The sequence below is a fragment of the Sardina pilchardus genome, chromosome 9, assembly GCF_963854185.1.
Source record: "Sardina pilchardus chromosome 9, fSarPil1.1, whole genome shotgun sequence".
Classification (NCBI taxonomy): domain Eukaryota; kingdom Metazoa; phylum Chordata; class Actinopteri; order Clupeiformes; family Clupeidae; genus Sardina; species Sardina pilchardus.
In genome coordinates, this window is record NC_085002.1 from 6,946,043 (window position 1) to 6,966,885 (window position 20,843).

The 20,843-nt window shown below is 44.8% G+C and overlaps 3 protein-coding genes across 3 annotated transcripts; all 3 read right to left on the reverse strand.

Annotated features, from left to right (window-relative positions):
• Positions 1 to 740: 740 nt before the first annotated feature.
• si:ch211-159e12.5 (proteoglycan 4) lies at positions 741 to 6,570 on the reverse strand. Its single transcript, XM_062545666.1, has 3 exons — positions 6,225 to 6,570; positions 5,668 to 5,750; positions 741 to 5,413 (listed from the first exon to the last, which is right to left on the reverse strand). The coding sequence occupies exons 2-3, from the start codon at positions 5,748 to 5,750 to the stop codon at positions 1,141 to 1,143; spliced, it is 4,356 nt and encodes a 1,451-aa protein (XP_062401650.1). The 5' UTR covers positions 6,225 to 6,570; the 3' UTR covers positions 741 to 1,140.
• Positions 6,571 to 6,803: 233 nt separating this feature from the next.
• LOC134092552 (EEF1A lysine methyltransferase 3-like) lies at positions 6,804 to 9,256 on the reverse strand. Its single transcript, XM_062545477.1, has 3 exons — positions 8,894 to 9,256; positions 8,690 to 8,801; positions 6,804 to 8,405 (listed from the first exon to the last, which is right to left on the reverse strand). Exons 1-3 carry the CDS (start codon positions 9,047 to 9,049, stop codon positions 7,972 to 7,974), a joined length of 702 nt encoding a protein of 233 aa, XP_062401461.1. The 5' UTR covers positions 9,050 to 9,256; the 3' UTR covers positions 6,804 to 7,971.
• A 2,871-nt stretch (positions 9,257 to 12,127) lies between these two features.
• LOC134092554 (25-hydroxyvitamin D-1 alpha hydroxylase, mitochondrial) lies at positions 12,128 to 18,300 on the reverse strand. The gene is made up of 9 exons (XM_062545478.1): positions 17,980 to 18,300; positions 17,200 to 17,390; positions 15,102 to 15,298; positions 14,578 to 14,778; positions 14,241 to 14,404; positions 13,801 to 13,967; positions 13,340 to 13,421; positions 12,776 to 12,973; positions 12,128 to 12,582 (listed from the first exon to the last, which is right to left on the reverse strand). Exons 1-9 carry the CDS (start codon positions 18,211 to 18,213, stop codon positions 12,346 to 12,348), a joined length of 1,671 nt encoding a protein of 556 aa, XP_062401462.1. The 5' UTR covers positions 18,214 to 18,300; the 3' UTR covers positions 12,128 to 12,345.
• Positions 18,301 to 20,843: the final 2,543 nt, after the last annotated feature.

The window sequence follows — 20,843 nt, forward strand, 5'->3', positions numbered from 1 at the left end:
AGCTAGCTAGTCAGTGATACATATTGCAGGGATCAGTATGGAAAAGAAAGCGGGATCACCGCAAACAGAGTGAACCAAGACACTTACCTGAGTGTCACTTCTGCGCATAAATAGGTGTTAGTTTGGTACAACTGTTGTAGTTAGGCATACTCGAGAAATATCTCCATTACACAAGCTAGGTAACGTTGGCTAGTAAAGTGTAGAAGACATGACACATTTTTCACTGAAACCACGCCTCCACTTGATGTCAAAGTTAAGGACCCGGAAGTCTTGACATTTTTCAGACTCGTAAAAAAAAAAAAAAAAAAAAACATTTTTCAGACTCGCATAATTATTTTGCTGCAGGCTACAGAATTGTAGTCAAACCCATGTACACGTGATATTCGCTTAGTTGTTCATATAGAAATGAATGCTTATCAAAAAGTAATGTAAATCTTTCGAGTTACATTTTACAAACATGGGTTTTCAAAAAAGGATTCGTTGACCTCTAGTGGTTTGTGATTGTATTGCAGGGGATATATCCATCACACTTTTGAAGGTGAATTCTGAACAAAGATTAAATAAAAGTCCAGACGATTGTGTTTAGAGACATAGGCTAAATATAGAAAACATGCGTACCCAAGATGTATCAGTCTTAATATAAACCAATCGAGAGTATTCCCAGTCTGTCTACAGTAGCCTATAATGACATATTTTGTGCTTGAAGAAGGGATAAATGAATGCACATGGGCTATATGACAGACAGATGACAGTATATTTTTATTAAAAATTGCTCATAGATCTTACATAAATATTATATTCTGATGACAAGTGTTATTATTATACACAGCAAATAAACATGAACAAGAACAGGTCAGGTGTAGTCCAGGTTTCTGTTAAAAGCATTTGAGTCCGGTCCTATTCAAGTCCACCACTGTTCACTGTTCTGTATTATAATGACTTTTAAAAAATGAAGCCATCTTAACTATTGAAATAGAATATTCTACACCAAATATTTCGTTTTGGTCATTGCTACCTTGTGCATACATTTCATACACATCAGTTACTAGGCTATATATTAGTTAGTTAGCTCTGGTGTTATTAATGCTGTTTCCAACCATTTGCAATATGAGACTCCTGAAATAACTTCCACACTATTAACTATATTCTGTTGTTTGGCCCAGTCACCATTCTGTCCTCAGTACAATTATCACACATCTCTTCCTGTGCATCATCAGTAACCAGGCTCCTTTCTGATTCAGTAAACTCCTCTGGCTGGACCCTCTCCCCTTCTGAATGACATAGAGACTCTCTTGTATCAATATGGTCACCCAGTTCTTCATCATCAGTGGTCTGAATTTGGGTGCGCTCCATGCTGCCTTCATTTCCATGGGACAAAATGGTTGCCTGTGAATCTACTTCACCATCTCTCTCCAAGTCCTCATTGATGTCTGTGGGTGAAGCTTCAGTGACACCTTCAGCCTCATCTTCTTCACTCTTACTTTCACCCTGGTCTCTATTGGTTGTCAAATCCTCTGCTCTCGGTTCCTCTGCCTCTGTGTCCGACAGTCTATCTTCTCCCTCTCCCATGATGACTGTGTCTCTAGAGGCGTGGCTGTCAGAGCTGCTGACAGATAGTGTATCTTCTTCTGTAGGCCTTTTGCTGTCTTTCCCACTCTGTGACACCAAACTAAATGATCCCAAAGCATCTGTCCCTCTCTCAGAGGAAGTGCTATCATCCTTCACACTGGTCCAATACTGTGATGTCACTTCCTGTGAATTCCAAGCTTCATGTTCAAACAGCGAGTCTTCATCCAGGCCTAAAGCTGTGACATCCGAACAAATACTCTCCGGATTTTCCCATAATTCTACCACTTCCTCCTCCTCATTTTCTGAGTCTGGTGCAGTGTGCTTTCGGATGCGGTGCACGGCATCCCAGAGAGACTTTGGGTACTGCGGCTCCTCTCTGGAAGGAGGTGGGTCCAGTGGTGCGGGGGCAGCCGTTTCAGCGAGGGCCTCTGAATCCAGAGATCCAGGACGCTTGGGAAGTGGACTTGAGGGAGGTGATGGAGCCATAGCGGGAGATGTGGGAGAATGACAGGGAGGTTGGGAAGGGCTTGAGCCAGCTGGAGGAGAAACAGAGAGAGCAGGAGGTGGGCTTGCTGGAGGAGGTGAGATGGAGAGTGGTGGAGTGACAGAAGAGGGGGTGGAAGAGTTTGATGGAGGCGGAGGAGTCAGAAGCAGAGGTGGAGGAGAAAGAGGGGGTGGGGGAGGAGGGGTTGGGAGAGGTAGAGGGGATACGGATGGTGAGAGGGGCATAGAGGGAGTCGGGGGTGGGGAGGGAAACCTGCAGTCGGAATATTCTGTAGGAGAGGCAGGGGTCACCAACAGGCCAGTAGGGGTTGGGAGCAGGTCTGTTTCTGAAAGACATTCAGGATCTGTAATAGGTGGAGATGGAGAGGAGCCAGAGGGGGCCTCTGGGACTGATTCCAGCAGGTAATCACAGGGAGTGTTAGATCTGGGTGTTGATGATGAGGACGAGTTAGAAAGTAATTGCGGCTGACAATCAGAGTTGTTCTGAGCAGAGGATAGACACATGGTTACAGAGGGTACCATAGACTCTTCAATCAACTGATCCTCTGACTGCAGGCTATCTTGAGGAGTGAGGTCAGGGGAGTTTCTGTTTGGAACATCTATTTCTTCAAGGGTGTTGTTGTCTTTTGTACCACTGGAACAATTAATGCCTTCTTCTTCATGCTCATCACTCTGAAGTGGTTGATGAGTAGTGAAGTCACTGTGGTCATTTATTTCAGTTGCAAGTGAAGCTACTATAGTCGCCACATTTTGCTCCTGAAACATTGCTTCAGAATCATGGTCATCAGTGTCAAGAGTTGAAATGGTTGCTGGCAAACCCTCCATGGGGCAGTCCGGACATTCTTCTTGTTTTGTATCAAGTTGCCATGACAGTGCGCCTTCCATTTCTACTTGATAGGTAGATTCCTGATTGCTGGATTCTAAACATGGAATTGCCAGAATTCGGTTTGCCCTTTCCTCCAATGATTCTTTTTCTGGACTGATTGGTAGAGATTGTGTTGGTTCTGAATCCAGAGACTGACTTTTTTTGATCTGATCTGTCAAATCTTTGGGTAAGTTTGTATCGGATGTCTCAAGCTCAGATTGAGTACCTTCACATGTCTCATTTTGGTTTTTAGAATTCCATAGCCCTTTGCTGAGTGTATCATCATCATTAGGTGGTGGAGAACTCACAACTACATCATTTTGCTCTAGAACTGGAAGACTAGGGCTAAGAGGCTTGGGGTCTTGGACCAAATTGTTATTTGTAGCAGATTCATGCTCAGCCTCAGATGGACTGCAAGGCATTGAGGAAACATACTTAACGTGTTCCTTTTTAGGCGGGAAGATGAACTCTACTCTGACAACAACACAGGTGGCATCAATGACTAAAATGCCATCGCTGTCATCTGAGGTCAAATCACTTTTCACTTCATTTTGCTTTAATTCTTCACTATTTGCTTTGTCATTTGGGTCTAGCTTGCAGGAAGCGCCTGTGTCCTCTTTACCTGCCTCATCCTTTTGCTCTGTAGTGCACTGTGATTGGCAAGGTGCCTTTGGTTCTCTCCACAGAGGGAACTTAACTGATGTTTCACTCTGTGGCGCCGTTTCTGCCTTTCGGGTTTGGGGAGATGATGATGATGCTGGGTTGGTACATTCTTTTGAGGAAGCCTCTGAGCTCCTACTTCTGATGGGCAGGCTATTGAAATTCCTCCTCCCACCTGGAAGCTTTGAGCCACATTTCTGGATGGCCCTCAGCAGTTCCTCTCGATGCGCGGCTGCTTTTTCGTCATCCGCCCAGTGCTGGGCCCTTCTCAGTTTTGTTTTCGGGTCACTGTCTGTCCTATAAACAGGTGTGTGAGCGGGAACGTTGGACGTAGAGGAGCTGGGTAGATTGTCTGGGGCAGCTATTCCCATGTCAACTTCGTCTGATAGCTGTGGTGTGATTTGGCTCTCCCCAGACCCCTGTGGGTTCTTGAGTGTCTGAGCCCCCTCAGCCACACCAGTGAGGGGTGTTACGGCATACAAGGGCAAAGACTGGGCTTTCAGCGGGTCCTCTGGGGAACTGGACAAGCCTGCTAGGCTACCCATGCGTGACACCAAGCAAAAGATGGTTTCCCCTCCTCGTCGTTTCTTCACCTTGGTTCTGGTGTTCACCAGAATGTCTGGAGGCGTCCCAGCTGAGGCCTCCGTGAGCTGAGGCAGCGTTTGGCTCTGTGGCGGAGCATACATCTCAGAGAGTTGCCGTGGTGGTCTAGTGGTGCCAGCTGTGCTGTCCCATGATTTTAGCGTAGGTGGATCTACTGCTGGTCCGCTGCTATCGTACGCCAGATGGCTCTCAGTTCTTCTTCTCCATTTCATCCGCTCCATGTCCTCCGCGCTGTTCCTCTGCGGTCGGGGTTGCACAGTGTGCTCATGCCTTCTCATGACTGGCAAGGTGCAGTAGTTCTGTATGCCTCTGAACTGTTGCTCCCAAACAGGGTCCGCCATCCCCATGTTTTCTTTAGTGACTTGGGGCCGAACAGGTGGGTGCTGTGGCAGCGTTGCCGATGGGCTTCCATTTTGTGAAGGGCCGTATGGAGGCGGTGGAATGTAACAAGGTGGGTAACTGAATATCCTTTTCTGGAGGTTTTCCTTCACGTTCACCCCAGACGTCCTTTCAGGATCTGGGAGTCCCGGAGGAGCCTTGTATGGAGGAGGCTGGTGGGCATCCGGTCTCTCCCAGTGCCGATATTCCCTCGTTTCATAAGGTAATCCTGTCACGCTGGTCATGGGTCTTTGATATGTTTCACCTCCGTAACTGGTTGCTGGCCACTCCCGGGCCGGTTGGCTTGTCCTTGCTCCCTGAGCTGCGCCCCACAGGCCTGCCTCCAGCCGCTTCCTCCTGGGGAGAGAGTGGCAGTAGCGGGCGGCCCAGGCCTCCAGCTCCCGGTAACTGCTGCTGCTGAGGCTTCTCTTGGCACCCTCCTTCCGGTAGTGTACGGGATTTTGGGAATGAGAGAGGGACTCCCATCTCTCCCTCTCCCTCTGCATTGATCTCTCTCTCTCCCTCTCCCTCTCCCTCTCCCTCTCCCGTTCCCTCTCCTGCCTCTCCCTCTGTGCTCTGTACACATCTCTAGACAGCCAATCCCTCTCTAATCTCTCTGGTACGGTCTGTTCTCCGAGTCCCTGACGCCGGGCTTGGCTCTCTAGGGTGAAGGGAAAGTGCTGAGAAGTTCCTTGCTCTGCCCAGTTGGTGTAGTCCTGCAACACCCCTCCTGTCCGGGATCCTGGCATTGTCCAGTAGCTGGGTTCACACACTCGCTCGGGCTGCTCATATAAGTACTGGTGATAATCTGCAGCATGCCTCTTCTCTTGATAGCTATCAGGAGGAAAAAAAGGTGTTCATATTTCTCTGTTGACACTGTAGTTCTATCTGTCTTGTGAAAATCAGTAAGGCACAATTATTGTGCTAGCAATTATTGATAGCAGACAAATTGGTTTAAATATAATGCTGAATATATAGCATCAATGCATTACTATGCAGTCATAAACCATTTTAAATGAATGATCTGGTAAACTTAAACGACATTTTAGGATTAAAAATACACTGATTGCAATTGCTTGATAACTTACGGTTGTGAGAAGTATCGTCCTGGAACTGTTCCAAATTTGCCATGTTGGGCTGCCTGTCCCTGACTCCCTGTCCAGAATGCCATCTGTTAAGTTTTAAACCCAAAGATTAAACTCTACAATCACCAACGTATTACTGTTGATATGATACAAAATGTTACAATATCATAATTACATATGGCACACATAGAAGTGCTCAAATGTTAAATTCACAATGATGTGCATTTCCCATTTTGACTCTCAATCACAATTGTAAACACAGGGAAGTGATCTCAGAAACTTCCCTGTTTTACTCTTTACTAAAGGCAAAGAATCAGGTTTAACACAGTTTCAAATATCATTAACTGACTTCTATCTTTCACCATAACATCCATCCAACCCACATTTCTTCCATTAAAAAAATACTGGAACTGAAGAAATACAATTACTTTAAATTACATCCATACCGTGACTCTTAGCTCTTTTTTATTATTATTTATGAAGATATTCCATACGTTTTTTTTTTCTTTCTCATTTTGTTATAAAATTATATCAACACTAAACAGAAAAATCATACCCACCTCTGAGGTGATTCTGCAGATATAGAGTGCTGTTATCCACCAGACTGTGTGCAACTCTCCAAACTAAGCTGGCAACTTGTTTTTAAAAAAGTGAGTGTCTGTGATGGCTTCTCCGCCCCTCGTGTTCTTGGCCTCCCTCTCTGGCAGCCTCTCCCCCACGTTAATGTCCAAGGCCCCCTAGAGTAGTTTGTTTACGTTCAGATTCTCCAAGGAATTCTTTAATTAAGTCTACAAGGTAACTGCCGCCCTTCATGTCGCTATAGGTCTCTTTTGAGTGATAGGACGGCAGAATGTGTGTAAGTGTGTGGATGAGAGAGACGGAGTGAGAGAGAGAGAGAGAGAGAGAAAGAGAGAGGGAGAGAGAGATGTCACATCTATTGTGTTGACCTGGTGACATGCACTGAATCTGGATACACAGAAGCTCACACAGACGTGTGCACGCCCACACACACACACACACACACACACACACACACACACACACCAAGCAACCCGCACCAATGTGACACAGCAGAAAAAAAAGCAGCAAATGCTGTGCTCAGCATATTTTGAAGTCAATTGTTGAAGCAACAAAGCCAATGTGTCTCCAATGAGTTTATTGGGCAAATGACTTAACCAATGGAATTACACAGAGGATATAGTTGTGAATAAAGAGGGTAATGTACATAGTGCACATGGTAGGTATGAGAAAAAAATGATTTACACTAAGAACATTTGGGTTCCAATTTACTTAACATTTGTGGGAGCCAATAACAAATAAGCCATAGGCATTTTGGTCATTTGTTTTAAAGCAGGTCTCGCATTCACATATTCAGAAAATATGACACACCCAGACACGCTCAACAGAAAGTTATGTTAGAATATAAGCGACCAATCAGTTCAATATTTTAGTGTTGTGTTAATATCCAAATGACGAACTCTGAAGAGCGTCTGAATAGAGGTATATTATAGGACCTCTATCACTCATGTGAAGTGTGTACTGCTTGCATTAATAATCATACAGGAGGAGAGAGCACACAGTTTGACTGTAGATAGGGATCTGTTGTTTTCTCCACTGAGCGGTAGTGCATGGGGAGGGGGGGTGGCTTTCGCTTTCTTTGAAACTCCCCAGCGGAACAAACAGGCTTTTCTTTCTGAACAGAAATTCAGTGCATCAGCACAGAGCAGGAGGAAAAAAAGGATGAAAGGATGCACTCGTTTAGCAACCAGGGTGCCACTGATAGCAAAATCTGTCTGTGTGGACAAAAAAATATCGGAACCACCGGCTGTACTGTTTATTCATGTCTCATTGCACTTGTTTCAATCAATTAAAAACATACCAATTGAAGTTCAAAGATACTTTGTTTAGGATCAAATCCTGAAGCACTACCCTCTATAAACTATAATTTAGCATTACAATCAATTTAACATAATTCTCGTAATGATAATCCACAGGGAATGTTAAGTGTTTTTTAAGTGTTTAAATTAAACATAAATGGCAAATGCTCAATGCTCATGAAGTAAACTTGTCACTGAATGATTCAACATGAAAATTATGGACTCAGTGGATTCGCTTCAGTTTTATATATCTCTGTATCAAACACTGCCATTTAAAAAAAAAAAAATACCACTGTGCTGCCCACTGTGCTATGTGCGGCCCACAAGGTAAAAAAAATATCTTTGGTAAAGGGATTAGAAAATTTGCATGTAAACATTTGAGAAAAAGTTTCTTTTGATGGACCTTAAGTTGTGGTTCATCTTTGAAACCTTAGATAAGAAACATGGAGGAATTCTTTTGAACACCGATGCAAGCTTTCCTCAGTGTGGCCCGGTAAATATTTATGTTCTGCTCTTGGTCACATTGCACCAACTCAACTTGGAATTTCTGGGGCAGGTCACTGTCATAAAAATACGGAGTTCCATGCTCCTTGCGCATCTTGGATGACAGGTACACCACTGCTCCATCCTTGCACAGGTGAGTGAGAGTCTCTAAGAGAAGTGGGTAAGCCGCAGACTGGTAGACGACGTCAGCACCGAGCACCAGGTCCCAGTCAGAGTGGAAGTTCTTCTGATCCTGACCCCAGGAGAGAGGGACGACAGTGGGCTCCACAAAGGGCCAGCCCCCTGAAGGTGTGTTGGCAGACACATTGCTCTGGACTTGTGGCACAGCTACTGGCAAATCTGTGATTGTTACATCAGCTCCTGTGGAGGAAAAAAGAGAGACTTATGAAAAGCTTATATATTTTTTGACCATATTTCCAAACGCTAGCCACTGTAGACAAATATCTGGCGGGAAGGCTAGCCCACATACAGGATGTTTACGAAAGTTATGAAAGTCTGTAGCCTTGTGTCACAAAAATCAGAGACTGGTCAGAAAAAAGATGATGGGCCTACTACACGGTAGTCTACCAATGTCCCCTACTGGAAGAACGTGGTATTGCAGTTCAAAGATCAGCATGAAGAAGTCAAGGGATTATTTAGCCTACCTAACCGTGCAGCCAAAATTCCGACAATCCCAGTTCCAGCACCTAACTCGATTATTTTCTTGCCCTTCAAAGGAAAGCGCTTCTCTTCAAAGAAGCGACATAAATGGAGAGCCTAAAACAAAAACATCAGATGACTTGATGACTTGACAACTCAGAACAGAACTCTTCAGAACTTCACAGAAACATGAAACATTGTATACTTACAGCATCCCACACTGGTGCAGCCACTCCCAAGTTGGCGCTAAAAGCCTGATTGATTTTGAACTCCTCGCCACAAAATCTATAGACACAATCCGCTGAAAATGTTTCATCGAATAAATCGTCATCAACAGGAAAGATGTCTTCTTGATCTTCGTACATAGCAGTAAGCTAGAGGCTTTTGAATGGCAATAGCGGTCGGCCGACTGTTATGGGGTCTGGCATGAACGCGGAAAACCTGTCATTGAAAATGCTGTTTATCGATCTGAGAAACTAAAAACTGCACGAATAAGCCGAATGTTTACCAAATGTACACGTGTAGCACCGTTTGCTTAGCCTGACTGGGTTGACGTCATACTCATGCGACAAGTTGCTGACAAAAAAGTGTGCTTACTGCTTTTAGTAGGAAGGGTTTATTTAGCGCATGTTTTCATTCAATTAGAATAGAATGACAGTTTTCAATTAAGTAGTTCAGTGAACTTGTGGCATGACCTATCTCTCGTAGAGAGATACTATAGGATCAATTCAATTAGAATGATTCAATAGGCTGTCTGAATTTGTCAGGGATATTTTTTTCAGCTCTACATATTTTGATATAGCCTAGCTGTTGTTATAACATGTTTTGTCATGTCGATTTCAGGACATTATGTCGTTATGATGTGTGCACCCCAGGATCCTGGTCCTATGGTAGGCCATGCCTTGACTGCATGACCAGTGCTTTTTATATTTAGGCCACAAGATGGAGCAAGAGACACAAGAGTAGGCTATCAGGTGGTGGGTCAGATTCCAATATTACATGTGAGAGTCCTCAATGATATTTGTTAAGGTTCACACTATCATGAATGTGCATTGATAGAGTGAATATATATAATATATATTATGCATAAGTGCTGAAGTACAATTGTGATCTAAATTAGATTACCACAAAGGCCTACATATGGACACATATGGACAGAAGTATTGCATCAGCTAAAAATCATCAAAACAGGTAATCATTCCACAACAGATACCTTTTACTTCTCTTAAATCCTAAATATACACATGCACGTTCAAGCACGCATGCACGCACACACACACACACACACACACACACACACACACACACACACACACACACACACACACACACACACACACACACACACACACACACACACACGTGTGCACACACATAAGCAAGCACACACCTGAATTCTTCCTGTCTGAAGCACGTTGTTGCAGTTAAACATTAATGTCAGACTCAGAACCTAGAAATGATCTGTAAAGTGGAGCCTCAGCCTCTGTATGATAAAATCCATTAAACTGTTACTATAAAAACACGCATACTGTAGGTGTAGGCCTACTCCTATATTGAACTGTATCATCTCCTCGTGAGCATTGTAAACGGATGAGGCAACAAATGAATCTTTATGGGAGAATCCTTCAATTCTTTTGTATGACAAAGTCAGTCTTGGAAGATGCTGCAGTAACATTCAGTAAAATGCAGTAAAATTCGATGCATTATGTGTCTGAAGCCAAAGTGCAACGATGACGGGGGGTGTGGGGGTTGGTTTCAGAGGAAGGAAAGGAAGGGGGAGGAGTGGTCGAATGAATGTGTGATGCAAATAGTTGGCTGGAAATCCTCTGGCCAAACTCTGGACGGCCTCATGATTCAGCAGACTGCTCCCAACGAGAACCGCACTACTCAGCAGCGGCGTTCTGCGAAATTCTGCTGGAGCGCATGTCTAAATATTAGTTCATCTGTTTGAACGACAGGCAGGAGTGGACCAACCTGAAATTGGGTTACACTATCTTACAACAGGGAGGGGGTGCATAGAACAGATATTCATTTTCTCAGAAAAGAAAACCAGCCAGTCCAGAGTGATTGTTCTTTTTTTTATTATTAGTATAAAAGATAATAAATATATAACTTTACCAATGTATAACACACTGTATTGTGGGGACACATAATATGATACATTACAAACAATGTGAGTTCATCCTATGTAGTTTTTTTTTTCAAAATCTGTGTGGCCTATAGGGCACTGTTGCTGTAACAACAGTTCTCATGGAGGGATATAATATAAATGCACTGTATGTAGTCACAGGGTAATGCAAACATGCTTGGTCTAAATTGAACACACATATTTCAAGGTTGATTTTGTCAGGGTAATCTAGGGAATCTACAGGTTCACAAAATGAAGGATGAATGACAGAGTACTAGTGGTCCATTCTGTGTGTGATATTTCTGAATTTCTGTACAATTGCCCTGATGTTTTAGGTAGTAGCACCACAACGTATCATTTAATGGCCTGTAGTCTATTTCAGCACCAGTTTTTAAGCAATATAGTAGTAGCACCACCGTAGTGAACATTGCTCAATTCACTGTCTAAACATTTTGCTATATCTGCATCAGAATGTTTCTTGATATCTACAGTGAACAATGTCAATGTTCTATGACTCACTGCCTGTCTCAATACTACACATAAAGACACCAGGAAATCAACCAGTACATGCATGCTATTACCAGAGGCGGACATCCCGGGTTCAGAAAGTAAAAGTCCTGCCAAGTATTTCATCCAACCATTTAGTAAACCAGCTCATCCTAATTAGCTGCCAGGTAGATCAGGTAATTAGTGATATCACCTGTGTTAAGTGCACAGGTAGAAGGAATATATGGCCGGACTTTTACTCTCTGGAACCAGGAATATCTGCCTCTGGCTATTACAGATATCCATAATTTGTTCAAGCACCATTTTACCTACAGTACCTACCCTACATTTAATACACAGACTTGACTCTTGACTTTTGAGTTTCAAAGTTACAAGTCTATCAGAGGCTAGGATTTCCTAACAGGTGACTTATGGATTTTCTTTTTTTTTTTTCAAGTATTACATTCTGGTCATATGATGGACACTTCAAGTTATTGGGCAGTCAAGTTTTTCCTGTCACCAGAAAACTACAGTTTTTAAAATGGAGATTAAGCAAAGTACTGTGAAGACACTGCCATGTTGTATCATCTACACTGAAACGTGTCCGTATCTTTAAATGTGTCATGTCATCACAGCACTTTAGTCATCACTTTCCTTCACATGGACATTTTGGTGCAGTGCTCCACTGTAGTAGAGCAGCTCCCCTGAGAATAGCAAGGTTTGGCCCCACTGGCTTCTTCCCTCCACCAACTCAGATTTTCACCAACCAGTCACTACCTTAACCACACTCAGCTGTTACTGTGATGACATCAGCCCATACCAACACACCAACAGGAAGTAACTTCCACACGAGAGGGAAAACAGGAAGTGGGGAGCCACGCGTGCTGTGATGTCTCTACTGTGTCCGTTGGCTCCTCGGCCTGAAGAGGCGGCTCAGTGCTGGGGTTCTCTCACAGTGTCGCAGCACATTCTGGAACTGGAATGTCATGCTATGGGCACCCCCCAAACCCTCTGCTCATGTTGCTATGGTAACAGGTCTACCAGGGCTCATCTCCCCTGCAGACCTTGGCACCAGGCAACCTGAGGCATGGTGGTGCCCTCTGGCCCTGGGCTTTGTGCAAGGATGCAGTGTTCTCTCTTCTGGGCGGTTCCGGGAGCGCCGGGCAGGTCTCGGCGCTCCACAAACTGCAGGTTGATCTCGCTCTCCGGTACCAGCAGTGTTCGGGTCATGGGTCGGACAGCACCGCCCTCTGGGTCAGGCTTCACATCGAAATGGGTTACAATCTGAGAGCAAAAACATATGATGGGTGTGTTAATATAGGGGTAACAACTCAATTAGTAACGCTGGGCTTTGAAATAAGGAACGTGAGCACATCACGTCACAACACACACACACACACACACACACACACACACACACACACACACACACACACACACACACACACACACACACACACACACACACACAACCTACCCGTGCAATAGCCAGATACAACTCGAGCTCTGCGATGCGGCGGCCGATGCAGCTGCGCTTGCCCACCCCAAAGGGCACAGAGGCATACGGATGATGCCCCTCGTCTCTGGTCAGCCAGCGCTGAGGCACGAAGGAGTCGGGGTCTGGGAACTGAGCAGGGTCCCGCGATGTGGCAAAATGGCAAAGTGTGATCAAGGTCTGGCGAGGGGAGACAAAGGCCATACGTTCCATTATGCTGTACTGACACTGGAGGGGTTAACTTCACAGTGTCTGATTAGCCAATATGATCGTATCAACCCATTGTGGGGCGTTACACAAACTAACTTTCCAGGAATGTAAATGCAATGAGTTGATACGGACTACAAAAACACCTGCAAAGCTCTCTGTGTGCACAGTTTATTGTCATTCCAATCTGTGCCAAGTCTGCACTTTTCTGAATCTACACCTATTCCTGTCCAATAATCTGATCTGAGCATCAGTTAAAATATATTATTTTACGCTACGGACCTTACAATTCATTCAGTGCTCAATGTTGGCAGATGAGAAAAGGTAAGTAGATCTTACATTTTTGGGGATGAGGTAGCCTCCAACTTTAATGTCGCGGCCAGTAATAACTCTTGCATTAGCTGGAATGACAGGATAAAGCCTAAAAGCAAAAACAAACAAACGTGGCATCAAAGAAAAGCACACACATATGGAAATATTCAGCGCTGACACCTTAGATCCTTTCTTCATGAAATTACCTAACCTAATGTTTTATAATCTGATAAATCAGTCACACTGACAGTGATTCCATGAATATGGAATGAAGAAAATGAACAGAAAATATTTTGAATGTACTGTACACTCCTAAAGGGAATAAGATTTTATTCCAGAATTCCTCAGAACTCAGAACTCCAGCTTGTCCTAATGGCCTCGTGATAGCACCTAATCTTAACATTTCAAAACGGCTGGATGTGAATGATGTCCTATGTCCTATATAGCATCTGAAGACAGAGACAGGAGTAAACATGAGTGTTGCACACCTCAGGACCTCCTTCACCACCGCCTTCATCAGAGGCATGCGGGCCACGTCTGCAGCTCCAGGGACGAGTTTGTCCCCCAGCACGGAGCGGACCTCCTCCCTCAGAGCGGCCTGCACGTCGGGGTGGCGGGACAGCTCGTAAAGGGACCAGGACAACGTGCTGGAGATCTGAGACAAAGGAGACGAGAGGTGGCACGGTCAGACAAGACAAGAACGACCATCTGGTTTTAAAACAGCTTGACCATCTCATCATGTGTCACTATACAGCTGGATTCTGATTCAAAAGCTTTGACTGTATCTGTAGAACTTATGTATTTGCATGAGAGTGAATGTTTGAAATACTTTGGCGTGTGTTGTAACAAAACAATACATGAAAGTGACCTTCAGACGATGTGCTTTTGAAGGGCTTTCATTGTGAGGATGAATACGAAGAGGCCTTACCGTGTCCACTCCAGCCAGCAGCAGCTCAGTCACGTTGCTGTAGACCGACTTCATGGGCATGCCGGCTCGTGACAGGAAGTAGGTGAGGTACCGCCCCTCGATCTCCTCTCCCTGCGCCACCTTCTCAGCCTCCTTCTTCAGCCGCTGGTCAATGTGCCCTTTGGCTGCGTTTGGATCAAAGAAGAGGATCTACGTTATTCAAACGCTATATGCAATCTGAGAAATCTCATTTTTGAAATAGCGGATGAAGCTGTTGCTTGAGCACAGGCGACCTAGCATAACAAAGGTGTAAGTATCGCTAATTCAATCTGTTTATGATATGGTGACCAGGGCTCACCAAATTTAAACATGTAGTCCCAGCACTGGCAGAAGGTGTCCCACGGCTTGGGGAAAAGCTGGTGCATCCATTTAGGCATTGCCATGGTGAGCAGGGTCATCACAAACATGGTGTTGATGGACTTGATGAAGCGTTCTGTCTCCATGGGGACAACAGTCTCTAAGCAGCCCAACCTGGAGTTAAATAGCACAGAGGAAATGCCTGGACAGAGGGAAAGAGAAAGAGAACAGATGGAGAAAGACAAGAAGAGGAGAAAGAGAGAGAGAGAGAGAGCTATCACAACGTGTTCGTACATTTGTTGAATACATCAGTGTACTGTGCTGCACTCTTTGTGGTCTTGCATTGATCTTTGATGGCCTCTGATCCTCAAATGATCTTTTAAAAAAGTATTCCATCATCTAATGATATGTGAATGAATATTAATATCTAATAGTAGAGGCAATAGCGTTACTGTATGACTTGCGGACTACTGGACGTAGTAGCAGACGCATGGGGATCACAAGGCAGATGTTGACCACTCTTACCCTCGAGACCGAAGCGGTAGAATTCAGCCGAAATGTCACTGACGACGCCTCGCGGGTGCTGTTGGCGGCGTGTGTGAAGCTTGTGGACGAGGTCCGTGACGACGCCATTCAAGGTGCCATCGTACGTCTCCACAGCTTTAGGCCGGAGCATGTGCTTCCCTAAGAGGCTACGCACAGACTGCCACTCTTCCCCCTCCCTACACGGACAGAGAGAGAGAGGGAGAGAGAGAGAGAGAGAGAGAGGGAGAGAGAGAGAGAGTCTTTAAGTGACAGCTATGAATTACTATGAATAACTCAAATGAAACATTTGAAGTCAAGCACTACAGTGAAACAATGGAACAATGATAATTGCACTTTGGGTGTGCAATCTGTTTTACGTCACATTGATGGTGATGAAGGTCATGAAGATTTGAAGCATGATTAAATTTATTAGCACTCCATCCCACAAAACAGTTTTGTTGTACCTATTGCACTTTATGTAAATAGTAGACTATTTAAAACCTGTTCCCTGACATACATGCATGCTATATCTGTTTCTGTATTTGTGGGAAAACAAGTCCTGCACCCACACCTTTCTGCCAGCAAAATGCCAACATTCCTCATTCATTCATATTTTCCGTCTTCGGTGTTGTTTTTGTTCTGCTTTTTAAATTCAATTGTAGTCAGTCTGTCAATTGCAGTCAGTCTGTCCATTGTAATGGAGCAAAATGTGTCTGTCTCCCAGCTGCTCTCACTGACTGCTCACGTACTGCAACATAGCATCTGCGCTCAATTAACGTTTAACTTGTTAAGTGAAGTTAATGGGCATAAATTAATGGGCGTGATGTGCGCGCTGGAGAGTCCCTTGTTCCCTGACTTCCCTGATTGAGTGCCTGATGCCGCCGCGCTCATCTGTCTTGTCTGATAACGCTCATTGTCTGCAGCTGGCGCGTCACTCTCTGACGTCAGAAACCCTGTGACGTGTTCTGGTATGAGTCATGCATACAGGCAGACACATGCACAGGCTCACGCACACACATACACACAGGCACACACGCACATTATCCCCCCCCCCCCCTCCATCCCCACTCTGCAACACCACGGGATACATGAATGAAGATAGGCTCAGCAGAAGTGGAAAAAAAAGAACTGGCAAGGGACTGGTTTCAAAAAAGGGGAGCATTCATATGCTTGGAGGCCATTTTCCGTGTTCTGCATTTCTGTGAGCATGCAATGCACTCTGTGTGTAGTTTGTAGTTATTGACTGTGAGTGATATTACCTGAGGGCATGTGGGTGTGGAAGTTTGTATAGACACACACACACACACACACACACACACACACACACACACACACACACACGACTGTCACAGTGACACACATAAGGTCAAGTTTGTGTTTGTGTGTCAGTGAATGTGCGTGTGTGTGTGTGTGTGCGTGTGTTAGGCTGAAATATGCAGGCACAGCGAATATGACTGTAAGCCTTCCATAGGGATGGGAGTTATAAACTGCACTGGTATCCTTGCGATAATGATAGAAGTGACAATACGAAAACTACCACTCCACATGCAGTCTCAGAAAAATAAAAACGTGGTGAACTTGGGGCATGACTTAGTGCGCCCTAATAGTATTCTGCAGAGTAGAAATGACACATCACACTTCTCTACAGTGTGTAGGGGCGGGAGCACACAGACTGCCAGAAGCAATACACATTTACAGGAAATGGCAGGAAAGTTGTGAGAGTGCAAATTGAAAACAATAAAGTGTATAGAGTGATTGATGACCCGATCATGCTGCACCAATACATGTGACGCAGACATCCAACTACAGAGAAAAAATGCAACTTTTCCCTCTCTCTCTCTCTGTCTTCCTATCTTGTTTGTTGGACAATGTTGAGTTGAGAGGTCAAAGCCCTTCTGGGAGCAAATTCTATCTCTATTTCCGAGAGGGTGTGCTTTCAAAAATGTGGTTACTAAAGGCCAATACTATGTGTCCTGTCAGCGCATGTGTGTGTATGAGAGAGTGTGTGTCTGTCTGTGTGTGTGTGTGTGTGTGTGTGTGTGAGTGAGAGAGAGAGAGAGAGAAAGAATGTGTGTGACTGTGTGTATGCTGTACTCACGCAGTCAGGAGCCCATAGCCGTGGCCCCGGAGGTTCCGGTAGTCCTTCCAGGAGGACAGGTCCGATCTCATGGGATGCTGGCCCTCCTGCCTCAGAACCTGCTCAATCAGCTCCGGTTCCGCCACGTGCACGGTCAAGATCGGACCGAAGCTCGCCTTCCACATCGGACCGTAGCGCTTGCGTCCATCAAGCTGGTGATGCAAGGTCAAAGGGTCACATCAGGCAAAAAGGACAAAGCAGTAAAGCAAGCAAGTCAAGCATGCAGGAGGTCCCTGCATCTGTAAGTGTGCTGTGGTGCACAGTGGATAGAAGTGGAAGCACTGTGAGTGTGTTGACTCAACACGCAGGGAGTCACACTGAATCTAGGCTAACTCACGTCAGTCTTTCCAGGGGCTATAGGTCTGACTCATAATCATGGATAATCGTGCAATCATACACACAGCAGAACTCAGCCATTAGGCAAGCCGGGGCCATGTGACATAATATGAGATAACGTACTAAGCCAAGTGTTGGTACTGAAATGAGCTGCAACTACCAAAATCATCATATGCATACAAGCGCGCGCGCACGCACACACTGACGCACAAAAAGCAAAAAGCATGATCAATCCGTTAAACTGATCAAATTAAGATGATCTCGCCACTGCGGTTATATGACGTTAATATGATTAACGTTTAAAGTTTTTCGGAGCTGATGAGTCTCTCAATACCATTTTCTGACAGGATATGTTTGACATGTGCGTAAAGTTAGCTGAAACCGGTAGGGATGCATGAAACCTACCTGTAATTCGTGGAGACGAGACAGTCCCCGCTTGCCGAAAAGATCCCATGCGAAGCTGAACACTGATGGTCCAGGCATCTCCTCCAGCGTTCTCAGTTGAAGATGATCATTCTGCTTGGCGCATCCGACGGAGATGCCCTCAAAGCAGCGTTCCATCCATTTGAGGAGAGGAGATGCACTCCTTCCAGACACTTTGAGAGCTTGTTGCAGCATTACTCTCAAATTCAAAGTCATAGAATGCTTGAGCTGAACTGTATAGGTGGAGGACCAAGCTCATCTTCTCCAGCGGCACAGGCACCGTTTTTATACAGCAAGCTTCAAGCCGAGTTTGGACCTACCGAAAAGATGTTGCGTTAACGTGTCCACCCAATCGTAGCGCGCACGCAAACGAAACCCGCCCACTGATGGGACTGGGATCATGTGGGCGTGGCCTCTGTGGGGGTGTGTCCAATCAGATTGCAAAACGCTAGGCAAACCCCAAATGGGCGCGCACGTGGAGCAAAAGTGAACAGTTCTGAATGCGCTTGCGATTGGCAGCACTGCCCAGAACAAGCAATTTTTGAGAAAAAGGACGGTCGTCTTCTTGGTACAGTTTGGCTCACGATGCAAAGGCTGATGCCGCAGTGAGCAATGCGCGAATCATAACCTTTGTTTTCCAAATTGGCTCTTGGTGATATTAATTTTCTGGAAACATGGATAGAAGCATTTTCATACCGAGTGGCTTTGACTTTGAGCAACATTTCGTCAGCTTCTATAGAATCAGTGAATCGATACACTATGTGGAACTTGACTTATCTTTTAGACTCGACAAAATGTTGCTTACCCAACATTTGCGGGCCTGTATAGTATCATGAGTTAGACACAACAACTTGAGAAATGGATTTTGTTGAATGACTTGTCAGTTACGCGTGTTGAAAGGAGTTGGCAATTGTGGTGCGCACGTTTACTCAATGTATTTGAAGCCACGTGATGAGAAGATTTCAGAAATCGTGCCTTCAGAGATACCATACACTGCTACGTATTCTGCAGTAATATTGAACAGTTCTGCTGTTCGTTGCTATGTGCATTGCTCACGCGCGTGCTCAAGCACACGCCACATTCTGACCCGATTCCAATACATTTGGCAGGTGGCCAAAATACCATGTGTGCTAACTGAAGTAATTGCAGTACTACTGAGAATTTTGTTTGACTCAAGCTTCCAAGGCTTGTATGATCGAGGGCCAATTCAACGTCCTCGCTCTTTTTTGTGTGCTTATGTTTCATGAAAATGTAAAGAGTGAAGAGTGAGCTGAGAATATGACAAAACATATGCGAAGGGAAGTCAAAAGTTGAAACGAGGACATTATAGGATAAACAACATTTTTGTTTGTAGAGTGTCTTTCTAAGGCAGAATTAGTTTTGGTGTCTTTGTACTTAACATGGTGCCAGAAATGCTGTTAGAAAATGGAGCACAAACTACAATTATTCGCATGGCTATGTAATTTGAAATATGAAAATTGTGTGACTGAACTAAAGCCCTACCAACTACTAGCCTGCTCAGCAGAACATACTGTACATAAATACCTTCCAGTGAAGCCAGGTCTATAGATCATGGTAGAGACCTCTTCTCCATTCACAATAATGATAGGCCTACTCAACAGGAGTAATTCTACACCATCTTTTCAACTGGATACTTCCAATAGAGAGATTGGCCGATTTTATTCATTTCTTCCAGCAAGTTAATGTAAGTCAGTCTCTATATTTTACCATGCATTGCAGACAAAAGCCAAGGGTAAAGAAGGCATCCACCTTGTGATCTCATGACATCTATCAAGACACTTCCAATACCAAACATGCTTTTTCCAAGTTCTCACAGAGCCTCTCGTGTCCTTTATTTGACATATGTCATATGGAAGCCAGAAGCCTACACAAAGAGCAACATATATTCAACATAGCTGTGATTAAGCAGTTTAACCAAATTCCCATACAGCCCCTGCAGAGTGCTTTAACTGACGTTTTCGCACACTTCTCGGCTGAAGAAATTCCATCTGAACAACATTGTGTTCTCTGGGGGGGGACATGGATTACTTAGGAACATCTCTTCTACAGGCTCAAGGCCACTTCAGATTTGGAAGTGACACAGACACTTTTATGTGTTTTTTGCCTTGTTGGCAAGAAGCTTAATAGCACAATAAACTAAATAAAATCACATGTCCTCACAATCGGCTTATGTCCGCCCCTACCCCCTCCCCCTCCCCCTCCCCAAGTTGTTCTTGAGACGCCAGTCTAGATAGCAACTGTGTACAGAAGGGATCTGGCCGTGACCTGGCAGAGGTCCAGTGGACACACACCCATATCTGGGCCACATCTAGACCCAGGTCAGCTGATGGATGTAATGCCCCATGCCCTGTGGTTGCAGTGACGGGACGCAGGACTGCAAAGACGCAGCAGAATGGGGAACGATCGCAGCAGTGTTTGGGATATCCTGAGATACCTTACCTCAGCACAAGTTGGCAGTGAGCCATGTGTGTGGCTGGCATACTTGTCTGTCTGCCCAGTGTGCGAAAGTTCAGAGATGAAAGTTCATTAATCCGTGGTTAGAGCGTGTGCTTGTACATATGTATGTGTATGGCCTTTGCAAGCACCTGCTTGCGTTGGCGTTTGCCTATTTACGTTGACGTGTACCATATATCCTGACCTACCATTTTTCTTGTCATGTTTGTGTGTTTGTGAGCCAGTGGGTTATGTCTAGGTGTCTGAGTTATGTGCTTAGAGCACTGGGGTCTGGGTATGTGTGAGCAGGTATGTGTGTATAAATGTAAGTTTGTCTGACAGCATCACTTCACACGCGGGAATGCATGTCTGCAGGCGTCTGGGAATGAAAC

Bases quoted from the DNA above. Each gene is read 5' to 3' on its own strand.
- LOC134092552 (XM_062545477.1), bottom strand. From the start codon at position 9,049: ATGTACGAAGATCAAGAAGACATCTTTCCTGTTGATGACGATTTATTC. The intron at 8,802-8,893 runs GTAAGTATACAA...TTTTTGTTTTAG, and splicing joins CTGCACCAGTGTGGGATGCT to GCTCTCCATTTATGTCGCTT. The intron at 8,406-8,689 runs GTAGGCTAAATA...TTTCCTCCACAG, and splicing joins AATTTTGGCTGCACGGTTAG to GAGCTGATGTAACAATCACA.
- si:ch211-159e12.5 (XM_062545666.1), bottom strand. From the start codon at position 5,750: ATGGCATTCTGGACAGGGAGTCAGGGACAGGCAGCCCAACATGGCAAA. The intron at 5,414-5,667 runs GTAAGTTATCAA...TCCTCCTGATAG, and splicing joins GGACGATACTTCTCACAACC to CTATCAAGAGAAGAGGCATG.
- LOC134092554 (XM_062545478.1), bottom strand. From the start codon at position 18,213: ATGACTTTGAATTTGAGAGTAATGCTGCAACAAGCTCTCAAAGTGTCT. The intron at 17,391-17,979 runs GTAGGTTTCATG...TTGCATCACCAG, and splicing joins CTCGTCTCCACGAATTACAG to CTTGATGGACGCAAGCGCTA. The intron at 14,405-14,577 runs GTGAGCCCTGGT...ATCCAAACGCAG, and splicing joins GGACTACATGTTTAAATTTG to CCAAAGGGCACATTGACCAG.